The sequence below is a fragment of the Caenorhabditis briggsae genome, assembly GCF_000004555.2.
Source record: "Caenorhabditis briggsae complete genome, chrIII, whole genome shotgun sequence".
In the NCBI taxonomy this organism is placed as follows: domain Eukaryota; kingdom Metazoa; phylum Nematoda; class Chromadorea; order Rhabditida; family Rhabditidae; genus Caenorhabditis; species Caenorhabditis briggsae.
Genome location: NC_013490.2, coordinates 14,503,260 through 14,521,015, shown reverse-complemented (window position 1 = coordinate 14,521,015; position 17,756 = coordinate 14,503,260). Strand labels below are relative to the sequence as shown.

The 17,756-nt window shown below is 39.5% G+C and overlaps 6 protein-coding genes across 6 annotated transcripts in view; 4 read left to right on the top strand and 2 right to left on the bottom strand.

The window, feature by feature from the left end:
- The window catches only part of CBG15354, a gene marked incomplete at both ends in the record, with an annotated part of 2,676 nt that extends 1,898 nt beyond the window's left edge, over positions 1-778 (top strand). The window contains one exon of the mRNA XM_002643127.2: positions 531-778. Coding sequence (XP_002643173.2) covers positions 531-778 — 248 coding nt within the window. The remainder of the gene's footprint in view (positions 1-530) is intronic.
- Positions 779-1,158: 380 nt separating this feature from the next.
- On the bottom strand, positions 1,159-3,198 carry CBG15353 (the record flags this gene model as incomplete). Its single annotated transcript, XM_002643126.1, has 7 exons — positions 1,159-1,320; positions 1,435-1,825; positions 1,871-1,973; positions 2,397-2,657; positions 2,704-3,004; positions 3,049-3,109; positions 3,155-3,198. 7 exons carry the CDS (start codon positions 3,196-3,198, stop codon positions 1,159-1,161), a joined length of 1,323 nt encoding a protein of 440 aa, XP_002643172.1.
- An 887-nt stretch (positions 3,199-4,085) lies between these two features.
- CBG15352 lies at positions 4,086-5,593 on the top strand (the record flags this gene model as incomplete). The annotated part of the gene is made up of 8 exons (XM_045244700.1): positions 4,086-4,109; positions 4,175-4,235; positions 4,278-4,360; positions 4,422-4,721; positions 4,771-4,881; positions 4,929-5,318; positions 5,364-5,457; positions 5,502-5,593. The coding sequence occupies 8 exons, from the start codon at positions 4,086-4,088 to the stop codon at positions 5,591-5,593; spliced, it is 1,155 nt and encodes a 384-aa protein (XP_045095700.1).
- A 292-nt stretch (positions 5,594-5,885) lies between these two features.
- Cbr-acbp-4.2 lies at positions 5,886-6,422 on the top strand (the record flags this gene model as incomplete). Its single annotated transcript, XM_002643124.1, has 3 exons — positions 5,886-5,952; positions 5,996-6,192; positions 6,246-6,422. 3 exons carry the CDS (start codon positions 5,886-5,888, stop codon positions 6,420-6,422), a joined length of 441 nt encoding a protein of 146 aa, XP_002643170.1.
- Positions 6,423-6,548: 126 nt separating this feature from the next.
- On the bottom strand, positions 6,549-17,362 carry CBG15349 (the record flags this gene model as incomplete). Its single annotated transcript, XM_002643122.2, has 9 exons — positions 6,549-6,743; positions 6,832-7,008; positions 8,503-8,775; positions 9,597-9,691; positions 16,028-16,148; positions 16,261-16,377; positions 16,773-16,934; positions 17,022-17,186; positions 17,246-17,362. 9 exons carry the CDS (start codon positions 17,360-17,362, stop codon positions 6,549-6,551), a joined length of 1,422 nt encoding a protein of 473 aa, XP_002643168.2.
- On the top strand, positions 11,723-12,491 carry CBG15350 (the record flags this gene model as incomplete). Its single annotated transcript, XM_002643123.1, has 3 exons — positions 11,723-11,855; positions 11,982-12,320; positions 12,373-12,491. 3 exons carry the CDS (start codon positions 11,723-11,725, stop codon positions 12,489-12,491), a joined length of 591 nt encoding a protein of 196 aa, XP_002643169.1.
- Positions 17,363-17,756: the final 394 nt, after the last annotated feature.

Below are 17,756 nucleotides of genomic sequence, written 5' to 3'. Positions count from 1 at the left end.
TTGTCGAATTGAAAAAACTGGTCCCTGAGAATCTCGCGGGCGGCGTTCATGTCGATTTGCGAGGCCGGCACCAAAAACGATACAGTACACAGCGGAATTAATTTTTGTAAACTATTGTAAGTGAGATTTGCTGAAGAGAATTTAGACCTTTTAGTATCAATATGACCCCTAGCATCTCTAGAATCTTTTTTTCTACCAAACAACCGAACTTTCCGTAAAACCTACAATAGAAGAGCTCCACACTGCCAAGTTTGAGCTCAATTATCTTAAATAAAATGTTCTTCGTGTCATGATAAACAATTTATCAGTTGAAAAACTTTTTATATCTCTGATGGGAACCTAGATAATTGATCTCAAAGCTAAAAGTTAAAGGGCAGTGCAAAAATTGCCGTATGAGAACGCCTGAAATATTGACACTCCATTCCGAGAAAGGGTTCAGGTGTCATTTTTTTCTTAATTCGACAATAAAATTTTCAATGGAGCGGGATCGATAATTTTCAAAATATATTCTCAACAGAGCAAATTTGCAGTCTATCAAAGTAACATCGACTGTATTCGAAAGGGAGAAACCACCGACGGAAATCAGTACCGCGCGTGTTTCTACAAATTCAACGCCACCGTCAACGCGAATCCAAACAAGTTCTGTGATGCGACTGAATCATTCATCGGATGCATTGGAGACTTCTTCACTCAGGAATGTAATCCATATGTCGGATGGATGCAGTGCGAGTTGGAGAGAATCGGTTTCGCCTATGATTGCTATGGATTGAAATGTTAATGTGGAATGTTCCAGTGATTATTTGAAAATTTGAACATTTGCTAATCTTTCGTAATTTTAATGTTTGAATGAAGTTTTCACTCTTGATTCTTACAATTAGACTTCTGAAATTTCAAAATTTTCGGACCCATTAACTTTATTTCTTATGAGATTGACTAAAATTGTAGATATATTGAAAATTGAATGAGATGAAGATCTGATTGAGATGTGAGATGAGAATGGAAGTTTGGAAAAAACAGAGAAAACAACAGGAAGTTTGATTTGGGAGATAAAAAAAACGCAATTGGAGTGAAAAATGTGATTCTTGGGAAGCAAATAAAAATGAATGAATTGGTGGACGAAGGAATATTATGTTTCAGAATACAAAAATTGAATAATCTCTAAACAGCTTTGTGTTCGTCATGAGGATGATGCTCGAACTCGTAATCACAATGAACGAATGCTCTTTCAATTTCCGACATTGCTTCAATTCCAGTTTGAAGTGATTCCGCGATATCATGAGTCACTTTGAGGGACATGTTTTGATCGAGGACTATGTGTACCTGGAAAAAGAATTTCAGCAAATTGCGAATTCTGAAAATTCTAAAGTTCTAAAATCTTGGAATTCAATCTTGAGACTTTTTTTTTAGGATTTTCAATATTTTGAAGATCCTTACCTCGACAAGAAACTTGGTTCCGTAGTGATAGACATAGACGGTGTCAATGTGAGAAATCCGTGGATCGTGCTCAATACACTGATGAATGATTCGATTGATAAGTTCCGGATGTGCTGATTTTCCACTAAGCATCACAAAATGCGCATATCCCGTACGAATCCACGTGTAGAGAATGTAAAATGAGACGATGATTGCTCCAATGGGATCCAGATAGTACAAATCGCATCCTTCTTTGGGGCACATTCCAAAAAATGACACTCCAGAAGTTGGTTGATCAGTACGAATACCATAGTAGTAGGCTAACCAGGCACATGCAAGAGCCATTGTGATTGAGATACAATCGTTACGATGATCCAGAGATAGAACTTTGATTGATGAGTTGGATTTGTATCTGAAATTGTAATATTAAAATTGTGGATTACTGTAACCCACTTACTTCTGACATATTAGATAGAGGGTGAGCTTGACGATAATGGTGGACCCCATGATTCCAATAGTCGGCCAGCTAACATTGATCTCATCCTTTTCACCATCAGCAGCTGCAAAGATATCTCAATCAGTTACAGTACGTTTTCTAGTACTACAGTACTTCTCAATACAGTAATCGATGTAAGTTCCGTTTTGAAGGATACTGTAGTTTTAATTTTAAAATATTAAGGCCCTTCAATTTTAGTTTGTGTACTTGAATTAGAGATTACTTTAGCTTCTGTCGTAGCATAGCTATGTTTTGATTCTCACTCCCGTATCATGTGATTTTTGTACGCGGACATGTGCACAAAAGCTCCGTAGGGCAGCTTCTGTCAAGTATTGCGAAATATAATCTTCTCGGGGGGAAGGTTGGTACTCTCGAGTTACTGATCAGATTTTTATCTGGATCACTGTAGAGATTACAGATCAAACACTAACAGAGTCACTATTATGTTTCAAAAAAAAACTTGAAAAAATGAATTCCTTTCACTAACCAGCAGCATGAATCCTGGTAACCGAGGAGATGATCAATTGGACACTGGCCATTCCCATGATGACACTGATGAGAATTAAGGAAAGTGGCTCAACGCGAGTACGTCCACGTGGATATTGATATGGGTCACGAACGCGAATCATGCGGGAGGAAATGGATAAGACTGCTCCGGAAGTTAGATCGACAATCGAATCAACCATCGAGGAGATGATCGACATAGATCCGGATAGATATGAAGCTGTCATTTTTGCAAGCATTAGCACTGAAAATTTAGATTAAGTTACAGTATAAATCAACTTTAAACTTACACAAATTCACAAGCAATGTGACATTGGCCAATCTGGCGGCTGCTTTAGCCAACTCTTTCTCCTTCATTTCTGAATGCTCTGCTCTTTTTAATAGAGAGTCCGCAGATTTCATGGAGATCGTCGAGGCTTTCCGTTCCAACTCAGGCGCATTTCCATCAGAAGACTCAGATTCAGATGATTTTGCACTTTGACGACGTTTCCGCCGAGCTGCTTCTATTTGTTCACTGTCGTGTTTATAGTGATCCAGTATCTCATTTTGCTTTTTGTAGTATTCATCAAGATTTTTCTTCGCGGCGTGGGCCTGAAATAAATCTGAAAATACGTGTAGCCTGATTCTATACTTACCAGATTCACCAGCTTCTCCTCTTCGGGATTCACCGTCGTCGATTCCGAGCTGCTCTCTGTGCTACAAATCACACTGACTTTAGAAGCACAACCAATGTTTTCCTACCTAACATCGGGATTTTGCGGCTCTAACCGTCCGGAATCTGACATTTTCCAAACCGTTATTCCAACGATTCTTCTGGAAGAATCTGGAGAACGTCTAAAAAAATTGAGAATTTTCGGGAACATTTTGAATATTAGTTAGGGGGAAAGAAGAGAAGAGGAAGAGGAGATTGGGGAAAGGGGCGGAGCCTATTTGGTCAAGGCGAGGAATTAGCAAAAAAAGTGCTAACTTTCCAAAGAAAAAATGTTAGAAAGTGCAAAGCAGAGTTAAAATCCTCGAAGGAAATTTGGAAATATAGCTCTCATTCCTGTGCAAATGTTTCCATGAAAATTCGTGTAAAATCAATACAAAAACATGTGCTTTCGGCCGATTTTGTTGTTTATTACCACACAATGCGCGAGCCAAAGCGTTCCTGAAATTTATTACACAGTGTCCTATAAATCGGGTATACACTTTGTCGGCAAAAATATTATGTTATGAAACAGATAATTTATTGGGATTAAAAAAATGCTAAGAAGTGTGCGAAATCTGTAGAAATCGAGAAAAAGTACGGAAAAAATAATGGTAATCTGAATTTTGAAAAAGTTTCAAACAAGACACATTTTTAGAAAGCTGGAACAAAAACATTGCAAAATTAAAGGAAAACTTTTAGAAAAATGTATTGGGTCTCGCAGCGAAGTCTCATTGTCGGGTTACTGTAGAGGCGCGAGTTTTCATTTCATTTGAAACATAATTTTTAGCCAGTTTTCATTGAGTCTTACCGTATTTTTCGGTTTTTGTCTCAATTTTAAATTTTCTGTCTATTTTACAGGAAAAAGAGCAACGAATTCTTGGAATCATTGCTGTTTCCGAAGGATTACAGGGATGACAAACGTAGGATTTTAATTTTATTTAAATAAAATGTGTTTTCCGATTTCAGACAAGACGAGGCCAAATGCATAACTTACATCAGGATCAGGTAAAGCTGAAAATCAAAAAATCGAGTGAAGAGAAAATTCGTGTTAAAAAATCGACAATTTTCAGAAATACTTCACCGACGCAGAATTTATCGGCGAGCTGGAAGCTAATCTGGATGACGACGATGGTGAGAATTGTGTTTTTTCTGGTCGATAAAAAACTTTTTCAGGTCATCTCGATAGATTCAACTCGACTCAAGTACCAGCAGGAGCACGGAGATTCGCTGAAGTGCCAGATATTTCAGTTGATCAGGTGAGGAATGTTCTGGAACTTACCGTATGAGAGAAATTCTCGGCGACGGTACTCATTGCAGTGCATCAGCCGCCCGAGACTCACAAACACGTTTATGTTGAAGGGACTCGTCGAACGTTCGCAGCACTACAACAAGACGATCGATCGGAGAGTGATGACTGGCAGAAGAATCGCATTCGGTGCGGGGAGAGTCTGGCAGCAACTGGACCCTAATTTCCAAATTGCAGAAGAAGAGCAGTTGAAAAGTGGAAGAGGGGAGCATCAGGAGACAACGTCAAACCAAAGGAAAGTGCTTGGGACTTCTTGTCAGAATATACCTAAACGAGGACGAGGAGATTGCTTCGGAAGGCTTCGCAGTGCTGTTAGTGATAGAATGTTTTTTCCTTTAGCAACAACCTCAAAATTTTTAGGATTTTGAAGACGGTGTCTCGCCCACAGGACCATCAACGCAAATTTTCCCTAACTCCACCACCTCTGCTGTGATCGCTGACGCCTACAAAAACAACAACTTTCAGAAACCGGTGAATATATATTGAGGAGAACCAATGACAATTATTTCTTTTTCCAGTCACTCAACAGAAATCCAACTCACACTACTCGTTTCGGACCAACGCCGACAAAACTCGTAGAGCATGAACGTGTTCTTGCATTCCAATCCCCACGTCGTTTCGAATCTTCTCGATTGAATCTTCTGAATCGAAATGACCGTGATACGTCACCTCCACCTGAAGTACCAGCTAAACATCATTTCAATCTCGAAACTGCGTACAACGGAAAAATCACACCGAATTTCCGCTTCAATTACAATCCCCTAGGCGCTATTCCCTGCACTCATTCAACCAATCCGGCGAAGTTACCCGCGACGGTTGCTCCTGGATTCGCTCCTTTCCAGCACATCTCCTCATCACGTCGGGACGTTTTGGACAAAGATATCCGAAAAGGCCTGATAATATTCCTCGTGAGTTGCTAATCAGATTTCCAGTTGTTTATCGAAATTTCCCAGAGCTACCATCTCAACCGAAACATCTCAATCATAACTACTATCAGATCGAACTATACGGAGCCACACAAGAAGAGAGAATTGCACAGAGAATTGAGTAAGTAATCAATGTGAATTCAAGTGAACTTCAAATTCTTCCAGAAAAACAGTTCGACAAACGGAGACACCGCTACGACGATTCTGATCAAAACACCAACACCACCGTCTCGCCAATCATTTCTTTTTTCTCTTAGTTTTTGTTAACTAGTGATTTCTGTAGCCACCGTCCCCCTATCCAAATTGTTTTTTTGTTGTTTTAGAGTGTTCTATTAACTCGCTATAGGATATTCGGAGCTTTTTGATGTTTTCTCAATTGATGAAAAATGTTTTTGTTTTATAGAACTTGTGTCTTATTTTTCTGTACTTCTCTCTAGTGACCCACTGTTCTTGCTCATCCACGTCACATGATTCTCCCACGTAGCGACAGCGGCGTCTTCATAGTTGGAGCCGAAAGCGGCCAAAACATAGCTCCAGTGAGCAATTAAAATGGGAAAAACACTTGACGAGAAGTTCGAATCGGCTGTCTGGATTATTCAGGCACTGCCGAAAGATGGTATTGACTCTAATTTTTTAGTTTTTTTCCTCTTTTATTCTAGGACCCATCAAAACCACCGTAACTGATCAATTGCTCATGTACTGTTTGTATAAGCAGGCAACAGTTGGTCCATGTAACACGGCACAACCGTATTTCTTCAAAATCGAGGAACGACTCAAATGGAATGCGTGGAACGAGTTGGGTCAGTTGGAGAAGGCTAATGCCAAAGCGATATATGTCGAGAAGATGTTGGAGTTGGTTAGTCCAAGGAACCCACACTCGGAAACCTAGGCCACGTGGCATTTTTGCAGTGCGACAAGGCTGAAGCCGAACACGATCTGATGAATTTCCTCAACGATCCGAAGATTGCCGATTTGCTTCCGAAACAAAACGAGTTGCGTGCTCATTTTGAGAAATTGGGCCGTACGACTGTCAAAGGATTCGAGGGGGAGACGGTGACAGTCAATGGACATTCGATTACTTTCTGAACTTTTTTTTGTGTAAATAAGGGTTTGGAATAAAATGACAGATTATGAGAAAACGAGAAGGAATGGGGGAAGATGTTTAGGTGAGAAAAAGCAATCAGAATAAGAACAGGTCAAATAAATATACAATCACTCTCTTCTTGATGACGTCGATGATCCAGAAGACGTGGATGGTCCCTCCTGGCTTCTGAGCCTCTTTGTCCAATCGAACGGCTCCCAGAGCTGCTTGAATTTCTCAGCGCGTGATTTTTGTTTCGACATCTCGTCTGTTTCGCGTTTTCTCCACTTTTTCGGGGGAAGATCCAACATTCCGGCGATGATTTCCTGAAATGACAAATTAAACGTCTGAGTTTAATTCTAATAGAACATATGACCAAGGTTTTCGGTTTGAGAATTCTAGGCCATGGCTTACCGTGGCAAACGTTGCTGGGAAGTGATCATGACTTTCGATGACATGAGCATAACCGTTTGACAATCCGAAATCCACAGCAAAATAACTGAACCCTTTTGGAATCTGACGGCGAAGATTTTTGGTCTCGATCAGCTTCTTATTGTCCATATACTCGCCTTCACACTCGTTGATGGCTTTCTGAAAATATAATAAAAATGGTTGAAAATCTTGTTTCAAAAATCTAAATTTCGTATTTTTATTTCTCCTATTTTCCACTTTGCCAGGGTATGACCCTGATGGTTTCCCCTGAGTTTCTATTAATCCCTCTCTTTCTCGCTAGTAACTTGAAGGCGCCAAATCGTCTGGTTCAAGGCAAGAGGTGCAAAGAAACCCTTATATGATGACGATGATGGAAAAAAGATAAAAACAAAATTGCGTCGAAAACCGCAAATAATTAATCACTCCAAAGGTGTCTCTTTCTCTATCTTTTTTTTTCCTCCAAGAAGGAATTTTGTGTGATAGTGTATCATTCTGAACACACCAAACCCTTCTCCTTTCGGGTTCCGATTCTCATGGGATGTGAACTTTCGAGATGCGACGAGTCGTAGAGAGACGATCACGAAGAGTATCGACGGTTTGCATCTCAAAAAGAGAAAAGAGATTAGATGTAATGCCAACTCGAATTAGGAGAACATGCACACACGAGCGAGTGATGGGTCTCGATGATCGGAAATCGTTTCGATGGAGACGTGAAATTTTGAAACTTGGAAATTTTGAAGAACTGCATGCTTTGAGCTTTGAATCCCACGCCAGAATCAAGCTAAATGATCTCTGGCAACACCTCGAATCTAGAACCCAAAGAAATCTAACTTGACAATGGCAATGCATTTCAGAGATCATCGTAAATCATCAGTCAGGTTTCTATTAATCCTCTTATCCCAGATTTTTTTTCGTTTCTCTGAAAGTACAAATCAGTGAAAGTTGCTGTACGAAAGAAGGGTTTAATAAGAGAATCCCTTCCTTCAGAAGATGTTCGATTCGTTTAGAATGCATTCCGACGACAATCAGATGACTTCGACCACCACACAAAAAAAACTGACAAAAATTGATAACGACAACTTTTATCTCATGGCGCTGCTTTTTTAGTCAATCAGAGAGGGTGATAGAAAGAATATTGATAGGGATGAATGGATTCGACTTCATCTGAAGTGTTTAGACTGAAGGCGCGTGATTCGGCTTCTTGTGTTTTCGACACTGTTGATAGCCGTAGTGAACTTTTTTCCATGGTTCGGAGAGATTACTTCCTCGTGTCGGATATCTGATGGTATTGAACCAAAGATTCGGATTAACAGCTATGAGGAGTTAGAACCCTTAAACAAAGGGTAAACACCGAGAAATCTTTGTTTTTGTTTTTCCCTGCATTCCTTCTCTCCCCTTTCATTTTCCTCACTTGTTGTGTCGCCACAGTGTCTTCTTCGTCTTCCCCCAAAACAAATCGGTTTCCCCGTCCCGTTAATTACGAGCAATTTCGGACACTGTCGGCGACCAGACTGATTGATCCAATTTTAACACATTCTTGAAAGAAGAACGCATACCAAACATTTTTGCGTTGAGTGGAAAAAAGGCGGGAGCGCCTTGGGCGCGCTTTTCACACTTTTGAAACATAACAGAGTGCCACCTAGACTTCATTACCTTGAAATAAATGGGAGCCATATCGCCAATCTCCTGCTCTAATGGCACACACTCTACATACAAGTGCGGATTTGAATCCACGTGGCGAGCCATCTCGAAGAACACACAATCCTTTTCTTGCTCCTTCCACAGTGCGACGAGTCCCTTTCTCCAAAGTCTCATCTCGTCCCAAACGTTTTCGTCTAGTTGAATCGAGCTAGAGCAGTGTTGGGTTGGCACAATGATCACATGCTCATCATCCAATCCGTCCCATTCCACAACGGCTAAGTAGGTCTGAAAATGTGGATTTTGAAGCAGGTTTATTTAGAATAAATGAGGAGATCAGTTTTTAGATAAATTGTCTGGCTTTGTTAGCTCGGGATCTGTAGACATGTTGTTGGGTGTCTCTAAACCATTTCAGGCCACAAAAGTTACTTTTTCTTGTCAAAAATTACCCTAAACAAATAACCTTCATTCTCATTCAAATGTATTCTAGACAGTTTATGCTAATTTTCTCTTTTTTTTCTATGGTCGGTCTCTAGGGTCTTCCTCGTTTTCTGAATCACGTATCTTCTGAATTGTTTGCATTCAAGAACCTTTTACATATATAGTAAACCAAACACCAGATTCATTCAGAATTCTCACGTCTTCCACTTTTCGAGTTCGTTCTTGATCAACATTGGCCCCGGAAGCTCCGCCCAAAATTACTATATAGCCATTTTCTCGAAATTCTCACGTCTTCTTTTAATTCTAGACCCGATTTCTGATCATTCTAGAAAAAAAACGAAATCGAGGAATTAGTCTATTTTTCTCTTCATGACCCCTATGAGGGTGGTTTCGAAACAAATCACCCCCTCCCTCTTTTTAGATCTGAATCTCTAGAAATTTCGAGATTTTTATCTAAATTTCTCGGAAGGAAAAGAAAGAAAAGGTGAATGAGACGAGAGGAGGACAAATTCCAATTTCGTAAAAAATTATCTAGAATCTCTTCTATGTTTCCAAAGGGTCATTTTTCAGGTGTCCAAATCGGACTATTTTCAATTGAATCGCCAGCGTTATAGGACGATTTTTAGGGTATTCTCAATGGAAAGCAGAAACTTTTCAAACATGCTCACATTAATGCCGACAGCGATGATATTGTGCTTGGCGAGCCGGGAACTGTCGATGCATCTGGAGCAATCGTCAAATGAGCGTTCAATGCGTTTGTGTTCTGGAAAAAAAGGAAATTGAAAGTTTTCGAAATGGGTTACTGTAGGAAAGTTGGCCTATGGAGTTATGTAAACAATGCCGAGCAATCCAGGAAACCAATAGACGTTCTAAGCTAGCCTATGAACACTGTATGTCCTATGTCCTTGTCCCGAAATAGTTCCTTCTGATTTGTGATCTCTTTCTACTCAAAAAAGGATATCAGATAGATAGAGCGTTGTTCCATGTCCTCTTCTTGCCCACTCGTGATTCCAAGGAACTGACCGACGATCATCCATCATCATCTTCTTTTTTTGTCTTCAACACATCTGTTATTTTTCGCACAATTCCAATCGTTTTCACATGATTTTATTTTCTTGGTCAAAAAAGAGTTCAAAAGGAATTCGCTTGCAACACAATAACATCGCAGAGAAGTCGTGAGTCATTAGCGATTCTCGAGTTGTTTGTGTGTTTGTAACCTTGTTTTATTGGGAAGACCGAAACATCAGTCACCGTGACGTCTTCTGAGGTGGTTGGGGAATGTGTTGTTTAGGGTGTGTTCAGTAAAGGAGTTACTGATGTTTCACGCTTCAAAGAGTTGTGAGAATTCAGATAAAAAAATGGTAAAGGTGGAATTTTCGAATCTAGAAAATCGAGTTTTCAAGACGAAAAATCTCTAAAATGAGCCAAGGAATTGAATGCCGAAGATTTCTTCGGCTGTTCAGAATCTTGTTTTAGAATTGAGTTTCGAGATTCTCAATCCAAAAATTAACGCCTCCCAATCTCTATTTTGGGATCCCGCATCTGAACCATCGATTTCAACAGTATGCTCTTCAGATCGGCTGTGTTCTGATCCTTCTCAATTTTTCCGCTTGAATTCATCTCCAACAGAATTTTTTTTCAAAACTGTTCGCAACAGTGTTTCCATTTTTTCGCAGAAAACCGATTCAAGTGGAAACAGTTGCCTGTGAATTTCCGGAGGGAATTCCAAGGGTCTCTTTGCTAGAAATTCTGACAGAAAACGCTGTCAGAATCGTTCTTTTTGTTGTTTCTAGCCATGGACTTGAGTACTAGAAAAGGAACACAAAACGATCACAAAAGTACTCCACTTATGAGAATCGAGAGTATGAGAATCTTGAGGTCGCTCGCGCTTTTTGGGGGGTTTTTTTTTGAAGTGGTGCAGTAGTTGTTCAATAATACTAGCATCACGTGTTGGTGTTGGTAGAAATTGATTTTCTCGGAATCCACTTGATCTATGGATTGGATCGTTTAGAAGAGGTGGGGGTTAATGGGAATGACCGTTGGTCTAGTCTGTGTTCAGGTATCAGACGAAATTGTGATGGCTGGTTTATTAGCTAGAGGTCTCTGTGATCTCCGGCGAAATCCTGGATTTTTAGGATTCTCGGCTCATTTTCAGATGAGCTTACAGATTTCCTCTATCTTTGAAACTGACCATCGCACCACTAGAGGCAGCTGGATTTTGGCTCACATGAGAATGAACTTCTAGAATGACTTTAACTATCAAAAAGAGACAATTTCCAATTCGTCTGAGAACATCTTGCACCTAAAACAAAACCAGAACCAGAACCAAAAGACCAATGTTCAGTTGTAATCTCTGATCTCTATTTCTCTCCTCGAATCCAGGGATTCCTTGAATTCTCTCTCCATCCTCCTTCATCACAAACATACATGACCATCTTTGATTTCTAGTGCTAATTAGTGTTTGTTTTTCACTAAGTATCTCCCTCAGAAAGATTCATCTCTCTCTCTCTCTCTCGGTCGCTCCCCGTAAACGAAGTTAAGTGGGCGGAGCTTCGATTCGCATTCCTTTCGACTGCGTCTCCCCGAAATCAGCCATGTCTACCGAAGAAATTGTCGCTTTTAACACCATCAAGTATTAGAGAAGCAGACGAATAAGAAGAAACGTCCTTCCCCTTTTTGGAGAATTCCTTCCTTCCCTCTTCAAATTCTCTCTCTATCCCTTCTACTACTCATTCCGTATTTGTCGACACCGTCTAGTGTGGTGACAAAACTGATATAAATATTTTTCAACAAAATGCTCTTTTCCACTTTGATTTTGTCTTTGGCGACAGTGTGCAGTGCCACCACTGAATGGTGGGGTGATCTGCGTGCACATCTAAATCCAGCACGTCAAGCGCCATTCTATGATGTGACTTATGATGAGAAAGGTGAGAAATTTTCTGGGAAAGTATCCCAAGACTTCAGCTCCTAGATACTGGCATTTCAGAGGTCTATAATCTAGAAAACTCTAATTTTTTTGAATCAATCTTTTCCAACCATTTCATATTTTTCAGTAAACGTCTGTCCACAAGGTCTCCATGCCGACGCCATTCCCGAATATGTCTACTTCGGTACCATGCTCGCTACAATGACCGTCGACGAGCACGACCAATGTCTCCAAAAGTGCGCTGAGAAGCCACGTTGCAAGGCAGTCAATTTCTTCCATCCATTCGCCTATCAAGAGAAAGGATTCTGCGAGCTGCTCACCGAGGGACAACTCGACAATCCATCTTTGATGCGTCCATTCCGTAAGGCTACTTACTACGAGAAGATTCGGTGCCGTGAGTTGGATGACGTCGAGGATGTCGAAGAGACTCCAGTTGCAACTGCTTCCGGATCAGATATTACTGAGAGTGAGTTTTTATTTCAATGAATTGATAAGTTTCAATTCGTTAGTTATTCCAGAACTTCCTGAAGACGTTGTCCGTGAGAAGAAAATCGACATGAGCAAGCTGATGAAGAAGCTCTCGGCTAAAGTCAAGGAGTTCAACGGGGCCTCTGGTGGATTCCGTGCAGCTCGTTAAGCCATTGGTACCCCTTTCTTCCTTGTTGTTTTCTGTCTGTATCATATCTTTTTTTCTCTATTTCTCATTCATTTTTACATGTCTTCCTCAGCCTCTCGGTCCCCATTATATGATCTCGGTTCAAACTCTGCCTTCCTTTCGGGTCCCTCCACTCTTTTTTCACCCAACACTTGTTCCCGTTGTTCTAGAATCGTTTCTAGTCATTTTCATGTCCCTAGTGATATCTATCTCTTGTCTTCTTACCCAAATTCCGAAACCATTCACCCCGAAACCGCCCGTGTCGTTTTACGTGTATTGTATTTGATACTACGCCGTCGCTCCTGCAAAAACGAGAGAGAAAAAAGGAGGAATAAACCCTTTTTCGCCTTTATCTAATCTCTTCCGATCTAAACCAAAAGTCTTCCGATTCTTCTTGATGACGTCTTCTTTTTCTTTTTAAGTAGTACATCAGCATTCCTGGCCGATTTTGGGCCTGGACAAGAAGGCCACTTTAAGCGTAAACAGACAAATTGATGTTTTTTTGAGTTGCAAGAAGTTGAATTTCGGTTTTTGTGTTTTGTGTGCTTGGGATGGTCTTGATCTGACCAATCGACTGGAAAGATCAGGATCACTTGTTAATCAGTGTTATTTGTGTGCTATCAAACTGATTCTTGGTTCCTTATCGATTCGATGAAAACACACTCGGAATCAGGAGTCTGATCCTCAGAGGGCTCAAGAGTTGAAGAATTTCAATCAGTCTAACTGGATAATGTTCAAAAAACCGGATTCCGGACTTCAAAGATTCCAGAACTTCAAAAATCAAAAAAATAGGAGTCTCGAAGTTTCATTCGATTTCGATTGCTCATCTTTTTCCACCTTGACCTTTTCCTATGGTCTCTCTTCTGGGACTTATCTTCTTTATGACACTTCTATACAACCAAAGATTTGATTTTTCTCGTTTTTGAAAAAGATTCTTTGACCTGCCCAAAAGTGTAATGTGTAATAAGAGACAAGAATAACAAAACATTTCTCGAGGCATTGACATTTTTTTTTCAATTTTCAGCAAAAAATGTGTTTACCATCTGAATTGTCAGAAGACTCTTCTAATTAGAGAACAAGAAACGCAGATAGCAAAAGATTGCATTGGTCTGTGATCAGCAGGAAGTGAAAAGTGTCTGTATCTCGGGCGGTACTTTTGTACATCTTCTTCTTCTTCTTTTGAAAACTTTTTCACATTCCACAACACAAGTGATTAATTGGGGTGGAAAAAGAGAGAAGAAGAGGATAAGGGATAGAATGTCCATCATCAAAGAAGTCTCCTCGACACCCAATGTGTTCTTTTCACTGATTCATTATCCCCCTTTGAAGCATCGTCAGAAGCCGCCGAAGATTGACGGTGGTCGCAGTGTGTTTCTTTTTTATGTCGCTTTGGGTGTGTCTAAAAATAGACAAGATGCCTATTTGCAGGAATCGGATGATTATAAGTGGTGTTAATTGACTTATCACACACTTTTTGAGAAAGTCTTTGTGAATTCGCTCTAATGAATTTTCCAAAGTCCTGAGATTCTGGCCTAGCTAGTCTGACAAGGCCTGTCCATCATTAGGTGGTGGTCCGGCCTAATTGATCTAGTCAAGCATAAATAGACTAAATCTGCCTTTGGACGTAGACAAAGCTCTGTTTGACTTGGTTTTCAACCATGAACTGTTCTTATATTTTTAGGCATCAGTTTATGTCCTAACTAGAACCTAGTCGACATCCATTCATACTGACTGCCCTTTTTGGTATCTTCACACTCTTATTACACAGTAAGTATAGTTCGTCGATCTCCTCTGTAGTAGTAGATAGAGAGTGTGATAAATTATCATTGAAAACTTCCTTGTATCACACTTGATCAATTCGAATAAGGAGTTCAGGAGATTACGCTCGTTTTATTGATCTCGAAAGAAATTTCTCTCCCCAGAAAAAAGATCAAAAGACAATAAATTTTATCGAATCTGTGTGTTAGTTGATCAAGAATCCAAACTAGTCGAGTGGACGGATTGGTTTCGAAGAACGTGAGAAGCGTTAAGCCTGGTTAGACTGAACAATTTCGGAGTCAGGAGTACCCAAACAGACTGGATTATGTTGAGATGATGTGGGCCAATGAAGGGATAATGAAGTTCAACCAAATCCAAATTTTGGATTTTAGTTCGCACATTTTCAGCCATTCCTTCTGTATCTAGTCTGATCAATGTCCTTCGTCTTTATTCAACTTCTTGTTCTACCCATCTCTCTTCTCAATATAAATAAGAGCGTCTCAAGAAGAAGAGGAAAGGAAACTTGTCAATTTATGTGGTCGATTGTCCGGTGGTGGTATAGTGGTTGTGTCACAAACACATTTCATGGTCATTTCGCGAGAATTGGCACCGTGCCAAGTGCAAAGGATCCTGTTTTGAAAATTTAGGAAAAATACTTTTTTATTTGAAAGTTATGACCTGATCTGCAATGGGAATTCTGTCAGAACCAAAATCACAAAAACTGAAGCACTATTGACTTGTGGAACTAAATTACAAACGCTGATTCAGTTCAGATCACAGCAGATATCATCAAACCACACAAATAGCCATCGCCTCGAATTAGCGAAGAAGCGTGTTTCTTTGACAAACGAATGATACATGGATAGATGGATGAGGTGTTAGTGGTGACACCTTTTGAGATCGAGGGACTGTTTAGTTGATTCTAGGCAGCCGAATTCTGTCTGCCTGTTGGTCCAGATGTGATTCAACGTTCCTGATTTCTGATCGTTCACTTTTTTCTCATTTCTTTTTGATTAAAAATTAGAAGAAAAGGATACGATTGTCGGCTCTTTATGACAAGGGGGGCCATGAGAAAACGGGGGGGGGGGGCATGAGAAAAGGGGAGCCCAAGCGAAAAGGGGGGGGGGGTCCATGATAAAAAGGGAGGGGGGCCCAAGTGGAAAAATTATGCCTGAGTTGAGATTTACCGATTTTTTCAAGTTTTGTGACCGTTTCCATTAAAATTTCGAACTTTGAACACTTTTCATAATTTTTAGAAAATTTCAGTTTATGTCATTTTTTGCATATTTTTTGTCTATTTTTTTGTTACTAAGCCTGAAAAAATCTGAAACTAGCTGAATAACTTCAAATTACACAGTTACAATGAAAAAAATAGTGTTGTTCATGCAAAAACCGGCCTAAACTGAAATTTTTGTGGAAACATGCGCAAAGTATGAAATTTTTATAGAAACATTCGAAAAACTTGGTAAATCTTAACTTAGTCCACATTTTAACCTATGGACCCCCCCTTTCGACTTGGCCCCCCCCCTATTCTCATGGGCACCCCTTTTCGCTTGGGCCCCCTTTTCTCATGGCCCCCCCCTTTTCGCTTGGGCCCCCCTTGTCATAAAGATCCCGATTTTCCCCCCGGAAATATCAGTTAAAATACGAATAGATATGTTGAGAGGATGTACGTGTGGATTCAGAAGTACTTCATGTACCAAATTTAGAAATTTTAAGGTTCGTGGATCTATAGCTTCTGCATACTTTCAAAAGCTTACCTTTAATTGCCTCCTTTTCCTTATTTCTCCTGTCCTTTTCATCAGTTTTCTTCCTTCCCTTCTGCATTTCAGCGATATCATCCACACTCTCGTCGTCGTGACGTCGGATTTTCGAACTTTTCTGGAATTTTCAGATTTGTTAAATATAAAATGTTTCAGACTTTCAGATTTTTATAGCTGAATTATTTTTAAGCGACTTAAAATTGGGTGGGGCCCAAAAACTGTTCACTCACAATTAATTGTTTCTCGAAAAGTCGCAATTGATCACCAGCTGTTCCTGTTTTTTCTTCTCGAACCATCGAATCCAAATCCTGTCGTTTCTCGTACTCACGACGCATTCGGGAGGAGCCCTGAAATTAAAAAATTGAAAAAATCCCTTTAAAAAATTCCGATGTGTTCAAAATTCGAATTTTCAGGTTTATAAAAAATTTTATTCTAAGATTGTTGCTTTTTGTACAATATCTGACCCATAATAAGCGGTTAAAAGTTTCAGATTACAGCATAAAAATTGAAACTTTCAGCTTTCAATTTGTCGTCCCATAATTTCTTTCAGATTTGATATTTTTCGACCAAGTAAATGTGATACGAGAGAACTCAACGAGAACTACATAATGACATGATTTGAACAATTGTATCTTGTCTATAAAAAATTTATAGACGAAACGGGCCCTAATCGGAAACTTCATGACTTGTTACGTCATTTGTAGGTTCTAATTTTATTTTTTATTAGAATTTTTAAATTTACCTCGGCATGTCTATCATCGGATTTTTTGCTACTCGCAGGTAGAATATTGCCTTCTCTATCCCTTCTCATCATTGTCACTTCTTTCGATCTGGATTTTGGCGGCTCATCATCAACACCAGACACACCCGATTCCAATTTGCGTTTTAGCTTCTTCACGAGATCCTGAAAGTTTATAATTGTGCTTTTTCATCCACTTTAACTGGAAATTCAGCTAAATCTAACTGTCAAAAATAAATTTAAATTACCTACCATATCCCCTTTGAGCTCGGCTTTCAAAATCTTCGCTGACAATTTGTTTTTCTCATCCTCAGTCAGTGGCGCTAATCGTCCTCCAGACGACTCCATGACATCGTTTCTGACCTGTTGGCTTTCATTGAAATCCTTTTGAGATTTATCGCTTCCAGTTACAAATGTCTTAAAAAGTCACATTTTTAAGTTTTTCAGATTTTAGCGCATTTTTTCTAAACCCTTACTTTTCCAGTGGCAAACTCGGCGCCCAACTTTTTCGCATATTTCTCAGGAATCGCTTTTGGTTTCACCACCTTTCGACCACTATAATCATCATCGTCGTCGTCGGGACGCCGGAACATTATTTATCTGAAAAGTTTGCGAAATTTGGTGGATTTGGTTGAAAAAATCTCAAAGAAGAGAGAAAATACAGTAATCATTCTGCAGTTTTGCGTAATGGTGTACAAAACTTTTTTCAGTTGTTTTTTATTTTCAGAAACTTGAAAATTATTTTCAGCAAAATGCTTATGTTGAAAGTTCTCTAATTAAAATAATTATTATTTTATTTTAAAAAAAAAAACAGAAAACCTAGCAAGAATCAATTCAAAATTTCGTTTTTTTAACTTAATTAAATACAGTCTTTCTGTGCATTTTTTCGTAGGTTACAATAAACCAAACATAAATTTTTTGTGATTTTTTTTCAAGTTTTCTGATATTCATATTTTTCTTCAATTTTTATAATGGGGTTATTCAGCT